Raw genomic sequence first — 8,072 nt, forward strand, 5'->3', positions numbered from 1 at the left:
GAAAGATTTGAGTGTCCAAAAGGGATTGAAAATGTTTTCAGCTAAAAGAAACCATTGTTTAGCAAGGCAACTACTGATTGTATGATGTTTTGAAGACTTCAAACTAAAGAGATTGAGAGACTACAGTAGCAGTTGAAGAAAACTGGAGCATAAGAAAGAAAGAGAAGTTGATGAAAGAAATCAGAAAATCAGAGAAGGATATCAGTTAAAGAGAAGATATTATGGATGCTGAAAAATGCAGCAGCTGTAGCAATATCCAGTTAGCCAGAAAACCAAAGAAGAGATCATAGACAAAAAGGGAAGATAGTTGAAGAAAGCTGGAAAGAACAAAAGAATAGGTAGAACAAAAGAATGGATAGTATACTGGTAATTGAGATTAAGGGGAAGTGTTGGAAGTAATCTCAACTACCCCAATAACTTGTCATGTCTCACATCCTCCGTATGATCGTCCAGATCTGCAGTTAATTTGCAACATTAAATGAAAGCACTCAAAGCAGATTTTCCTTGGATTTGAATGGATTCTCTGTCACTGCATCAGCCTGCTCTTTGTCATATCAGCAAACTTAAATTATCTTCTACAGCCTGCCTAATGTCCCATCCTCAGATTCATTCAGATTGTGGTTGCTAAATAAATAATATTTTACGTATGTATTTGTCTTGGTCTTTAGTCTTCTATATATCGTATGATGTGTATTTGTTCTGCGCTCTCAGAGCAGAGTCTGTTAGAAGATATCAGTCTGAAATAAGTATGAATGTAATGGTGTTTAATGTATGAGTTGCAACTCAGTAAATCAATGTAATGTTTTCTTTTGATTAATATAAACTCCTTTGTTTTCATTTTTGCTTTCCTCCCATGTTTCCATCAGCTATCACAGAAATAAACTAAACTAAAATTGGTTGGTATCTCTTTGGAAAGTGATTAAAGAATTCTATGTATTTTGTTTCACATGCTGGCCGTTAGTTCTTTCCCTTCATATAAAATACCGAAAGTGGGCCGAAAAATGGCAGTCCATTAGACAAATAATACCCGAATTTGATAAAATATTGTGCGAGAAGACGAAGGATGAACAAAAACAGGTTAGAGTCCATGCAATTCAACGTGTGATGAGATTAAGCCCAGTATGATGTCAAGAAGGGCCAGAAAAGTATGTTTTAAAAGGTTAAGTTTATATTGTCTTATTCAATCTGATCTGGTGGAAACTCTGGACTTTCCTAAAGTAGATTCTGCTGTCAACTTTATGGGGGCCAGTTGATTCGATTTTGATGTTAAGATGGTGAGGTGCAGAGCCCAGTAGATAGCCCAGTTTTTTGGGTTCGCAAATTCCACAAGATATAGAAAAGCCCTATATAGAGAATCTATTACCAGTGATACAGACTAGACTATGGTAGTGATCCCAAGATCCCACCTAATCAAAGGACTAGTCGGACTAAACTATTCAAGTGATTTTATTTCTGCATGGTTGTGCAGCCAGGCTAAGATTTTGATCTAGCTCCACAAGGACCTTAGGTTTTGGATAGCCCCAGTTCAACCCTACTGGCAAATGCTTACAGTTGCCGGATACCCATTATATTGTCTTCAGAAAGGTATTTCTGGTTCGTTAGGAATCATCTTCAAAGGTATTTCTGATAGCTGTTGAGCCCTTATATTGGTGATGGGTAAAGGAGGTGGAAATGCAGACAAGAGGGGAACAAAACATCCCATATATATAGGTGTGAGAAAGAGGAAGTGGGGACTGTGGGTGTCAGAAATAAGAGAGCCAAAGAAGAAGAAGAGGATATGGCTGGGCTCATTTCCCACACCAGAGATGGCAGCTCGTGCACATGATGCAGCTGTGTTAGCATTAAAAGGGGATACTGCCAATTTCAATTTCCCTGAATCGTTTCAATCCCTTCCTCGCCCTGCAACTTCTTCTGCAGACGACATTCAGGCTGCTGCTGTCGAAGCTGCATACTCTTTTCAACAGCCAGAAGAGGAACAAGTACCCCATTTGAGCTCCAGCAGCAATAATGATGATGAGAGAAATGATCTCGTAGACTTCGAGCTTTTCTTAAACAATCCAAGTATTGTTGCTGAACCCTGTGATATTGCAGGACCTGATAACAACAGTGAAGTGGTGGAGTCATGGGTGGACTGGCCTAACTTGCTAATGAACATTGGAGATGGAGTACCAATTGGGTTTTCTCTCCTGTTTCCTAATCAATTCTATGGAGAAGAGGAACAAGATCACCCGTTCGTGTCTCTTTGGGATTTCACATAAACTATTGTGTAGCTAGTAATCTTTATTTAGCCAAGATTACTATGGGCATAAGCTATCTGTTATAGAACGGGAAAATAACAGCTGAGGATCAATATGCGCAGCTCAGGTTATAGATGGATTGGTAAGTTGAGTTTATTAGGTAAATAGGAGGGGAAAAAACTGTACAAAATTTAAACAGTATAAAGAAACCCAAAAAGTACGCCTCATGGGATAAGATTATATCAAGTTGCCCTAATGGGATTAAAAAAAATGGCGTTTATTTTTATTAGGAGTTTTCATCATTCAATGAAATGCAGAATGTAACATTTTCATTTTAAGAACTGTACTCGCTGATGTAAGAGTGTTCTTGCCGATGTAAGAGTGTTCTTTACCCAACTGTATATAAATGTTTTCCTCCCTTTGTTTCCAGGAAAAAGTGAGAATCTTCAAGAAACCTTTTGGCTATTATTGCTCAAGTACGTATGCTATTATTATTATGGACACAAATGTATATATGGATTCCGGAAAATGGATGCCTTGTCTGAAGTTTTCAAGGTCATCATTTTTTGTTTTGTTTGCTGGTGTTTTCTGTCTAGCTTTTTGCTCACTACATTCGTATGGTAACACTATTAATGGATCAGAACAAAATATTCGAACATCGTAGACACTGAGGCAAGTTGATTCAATTGTGAATACCAATTTTATTTTTCATGCCAGAAGTTAACAGAAAAGTCACGTGAACCTTTGTGATTCTTTCTAGGGATGGCATTTTGAATACGTGAACAGAATTTTACTAACCAAATGTTTAAAACTTATTGGCTAAGAAATGTGCTTATGTGAAAAAAGATTAGGCTACTAACAATGCTACAACTTAAACTTGCTATGTAGGTTTCTTCGACCTCCCTATTTAAGTACTTCTTCACTGGGGAGTTAGCATGAAACCGTGGCGGGCTCAAGAATTTTGTGAATTTCTAGTTAGAGTATTTCATTTTGTTATACAATTTTAAATCTTTTCTATGTTCAATTTTGTTTTTATATATAAAACAGCAAAACAAGGGCACATATTTTGTATAAAAGCAGTCTGTAGACAGCATTAGTCAGTCATTGACAACATATTAAAAGCATCAAATAGTCTAAGGTTAAAATATCAAAAATACTTTAAGATTAGAAATATAAGAATCAATAGCAGTATCAAATAGACCATTTTTCCATGTTCAATTATGTTACTTTAATAGATATTGTTATCTTTAATAAGATTCTTTTTTACTTCACAATGACATATATTTAATGCAAAATTGATTTAATATTACGTTATAGAAAAAATTATCTTCCCTAATCTACAAACCTTTTCAATGGTCTATTCCATTCCAAAAATCTTAGACCTTCAATCCCTCCTGTAGAGTCACCCTTTAATAAGTGAACCCCTAGACTCTTATTGTCTCATACAAATGCACTATTTGCCATGTGAATCCCTATAACCTCTTGTAAATGCACCCTTTGGAATGTGAATCTTTAAAAGTACAGTTACCATTTCAAATGCACCCTTTGGCATGAAAATTCTCAAACCAGTAACATTGAAGTAAAACACTAACATATCACCATTGATATTCACAAAAACCATTAATGAACCTAAATAAATGTAATATAATAGAGGGAAAATTTCAAATACATTTTAGCATGCGTTGACCTATAGTAGGCTTTCAAAATCAAGATATATGTAGGAAACATCATGATTTTGTATCTTTTATCATCTTATGAATAAAACTTACATTAATCTGAGCACAAATATATTACAAGGAAAAAATAATTCATAGATTATATTTTTGTTGAAGATTACGTTGATGCCTTTTCAAATGTGTTTTAATAATTTTATGTCTGTGTGGTGAATATAAATCTATTATACAATATAGATAAACTTAAATTTTTAAGTATCAAAATTCATTTTATTTGTTGGTGATAGTTGATATATATGATATGCAATTTGACCCATATATTCTTTGTTGTCTTACACTTCATAACCTTCACAAATTTCCAAGTTAGTTAAATCAAATATAATAACATTTATTTCTTTAGTATTTCTTTCACAAGCCTTCTTTCCAATCTAATGTATTGGAGTACTTTTAGCTATTTCATATCCATTTGCAATATATTGCCCAATATCAAACCTTATAGCCATAAAAAAGGATCCCATCCTAGCAATCTTAAAGGAATAATTAGATCCCCAAAAAAGTGGAGAATGATTTGATGACAAAATTTCCTCAACAATTGAGTATTTTCTCTTAGATCTATCTCAAGTTGTTATGCTTTATAAATGCAACATGATTTTGATGCCCAATGAAAGGCACACAACATTCCAAAAGGTGGGGGGTGAATCACTACATCCTAGTTTCAACTCAATTAAATATTAATCATCATAAACAATCAATTTGACTTAAAACAATCTTCTAGATGATGCAACAATTAAGCATCATAATAGAACATACTTTTACACAATGGACATGAGATATACATGTTAACCCAAAGTGGGAAAAACCACAATAAAAATAGTTGCTTCGATCTACTATCAAAATCTAGCCTCACAAAGAGATGAATAACTTACAATATAATTTAGGTATCAGCCTATTAGAGACACTAGTACCATATTGTATTTGCAAGAACCAACCCATTGGAAACACAATACCCAATACAATGATTTAAGCACCAACTTGATATGTAAGGCACTAATCTTATCAAAGAACAAAGATATGATTTACAGACCTTTAAGACTCCTAATTCAAAAATCACTTGATCTAATCAACCTTAAAACTCCCTCCTACATTGCATATGATTTTTTTATAATGCACATATGATAAAAATTCATCTCACAATACACACATTATGATATTTGCATGAAAGTCCTAAATTTAGATAGCATTCTTGCAACACTCACAACAACAACATCTCTAGGATAGATCCTAGATATTTATATATATAAACTATATTTACAATTACATTTATGTGTTAGCCCAAAACATAGAAATAATATTTGTATGTTGGCCATAGAAACACTCCTTAATAAAACTTGTCGAAATGTGTGAGAGGCTAAGTCCAATATCTCACACACTATTCAAGAAGATAGAATACAGTACACAATTTCCAATTTAGTCTCATCTAGTCCCATTGGTCATCCATATGCTACCTATAGTGAATGCACTTTACAAGCCTTTCCCACATGAAGCCAGAATAACAAGCTAGTATATAACTAGCACGGTGACCTTTATGTCACTACAATCTTGCTAACCGTTATACACCAACTCCAAAAAAATTTGATTGTTATAAACCATGTGTTAACATACTCTTGTTTCAAACAATAGGATATAACTCACAAACATGAATAAATTTAGATGACAAAAAGTTACCAGAACAAGCTCACTATTTGGGTAAGTATCCTCAAACATTCTCGATCAGACTTTTAGATCAGTTCCAGTAACTTTAATAGATGCAATATAATATGACAAACATTTTGACTAAATCCATCGTCATAGCTAGCCACATGTTCGACGACAACTTAAAATCCACCATAAACAGGTCTAACTTAATATGACAAGTAATTGTATTCTTCTAGATACCATGAAATCAATTACAACAACTTGTTAACACTCCATTGTCATCACACCTTTGAAATCGAATAACATACATTCAAGAGAGAGGAAGGAAAAAAAAATTATAAAAAAAAGGAGGAAATAAGAGAAGAAAATAATTTAAAAATAGAGTAAAGGGAGACAGATAGGAATAGAGGAGCAAATGAAAACAAATAGAAAGAGGGAAGAACAGAGGAATCACATATTTTCACCCCAGTATTCATAAGGAATTTAACTATGTTTAAATTATCGTAGATGACTGTATTTTCAGAATTTAAAAAAATTAAATATTGCTTTTGAAACTATATTATTTCCTGAACTACGTTTCTTGTGAATGCAAAGATTTTGTGAATAATGCTACTCAGAAAAGTAGGTTATTATTTGTGTGTGGGCATTCGATATTTCATTAGTTGTTATTGTGTGATTAAAACCTTGTTGATTTTTTTGCTAGTTTTTAGCTTCTAACTATATTATTCCAATAGCTTCAAACTGTATTTCTGCAGGAGAGATTTCTATTCTTGCAGCTATTCTTCTAACTATAAAATATAGTTAAAAAGTATATTAAAGTATACCACCATATTAGCTAAGCAACAATCCATAGTGTAGACTTGTAGTTACATGTGCTTCTTCTAACAACATGCTTTGCAGCAAAATCCAAAATGATTAATTGAATACTCGACACTCTTCATACGCCAGCATAAATTAGTTTGCATAAAATCAAACAACCAAATAGAAACGTATTAAACATGGCCAACGAAGATAAAAGGCCAACAAATACAGTAATTGACTGGTTAACCACCAGCAAAAGTAGCTATATAATTCAACACATCCAGCAGAGCAGGCTTAGTATTTTCAGCCGCACATTGTGTTGTCTGTCGTAATGAGATCGAAGACAGATGCTATTTGTTGTATTAAAGTCGATGGTTGATGTGCAGAACATATGACAATATATAAGTAAGCTTATTCAGGTTTTGAAGCTATGATATGCAGCTAACTTTGAGCTTGTTATGCCACTAAAATGAAACAAAGCTTCAGATAGTGTCTAGGCTATATTGATCAAGAGATTGGAGGAGGAAACTCCAATAGTTTCAATTCTGTAGAGTGTTTGGCTTTGAGCTGTTGTAGAGATCTAAGTTTAATAAAGTCTATGACATTTGTCATTTATGTTAAGTGCTATCATTATATGCTTTTACATGTTCAGGTTGTTCATCTGTGTTGTCAGATATTGTATTAGACTATTGTACAGTCTTGTTTATTAATGTGGAAATTCCAACAGTTGTCTGTACTCTTCTAATTACTTATGGGGAAAGGAGGTAGTAACAGCGCAAATGGAAATAGGAGGGGAACAAAACATCCTAGCTATATAGGTGTGAGAAAGAGAAAGTGGGGTTTATGGGTGTCAGAAATCAGAGAGCCGGGGAAGGAGAAGACAATATAGCTTGGCTCATTTCCCTCACCAGAGATGGCAGCTTTGCACATGATGCAGCTGTTTTTGCCTTAAGAGGGGAGTCCGCCAATTTAATTTCCCTGACTCGATTCATTCCCTTCCCTGCCCTGCAACTTCCTCTGCAACAGATAATCAGGCTGCTGCTATCCAAGCTGCCTACTCATCCAGAGAGGCAACAATTATTGCAGCTTTGCTTCAACAAGAACAGTGATGATACTGGCAAAGCTTTTCTTGGTTCAGATAACCGGTCTCAATCCACTGATTTTGGAGGAACTGAAAGCCAAAACAACGAGATAATGGAATCATGGTTAGATTGTCTAAACTTACTAATGAACACTGCAGATGGAGTTACAATGGGATCTTCTCTCCAATTTCATAACCCATTCACTCAAGGAGAAGAAGAAAGTTGCCAGTTTACGTCTCTTTGGGATTTCACCTAGATAATCAGAGGTGGAAAGGGAATGCAAATTGGAGCCTTCGATGCCATGGGAGATGGGTAAGAGCTAACTAATAGAGAAATATAGATCATCAAGATCGACCGTTGAAGATTATAACAGCTAAGATGAGTGTCCATTTAATACAGAAAGGTTTGTGTTGTACGCTTCACTCTGTTGAATTGTAAGTATGTAGAAAAATTTGGAGCTATATAACTGCTGCTACTGCAATCAAGTAGATAAAAAAGATTGGAGGCATATAGTGATAACACCTTCCCAAAAAACATTTTTCTTTAAAATGTTTATAGATGCTTTTTGGCTCGGGTTTTCTTCG

At 34.5% G+C, this 8,072-nt stretch overlaps 1 protein-coding gene across 1 annotated transcript; it reads left to right on the forward strand.

Annotated features, from left to right (window-relative positions):
* The first annotated feature begins 1,652 nt into the window (after nt 1-1,652).
* LOC131045519 (ethylene-responsive transcription factor ERF039-like) lies at nt 1,653-2,258 on the forward strand. Its single transcript, XM_057979113.2, has one exon. It carries the CDS (start codon nt 1,653-1,655, stop codon nt 2,256-2,258), a length of 606 nt encoding a protein of 201 aa, XP_057835096.2.
* Nucleotides 2,259-8,072: the final 5,814 nt, after the last annotated feature.

The sequence above is a fragment of the Cryptomeria japonica genome, chromosome 10 (assembly GCF_030272615.1).
Source record: "Cryptomeria japonica chromosome 10, Sugi_1.0, whole genome shotgun sequence".
In the NCBI taxonomy this organism is placed as follows: domain Eukaryota; kingdom Viridiplantae; phylum Streptophyta; class Pinopsida; order Cupressales; family Cupressaceae; genus Cryptomeria; species Cryptomeria japonica.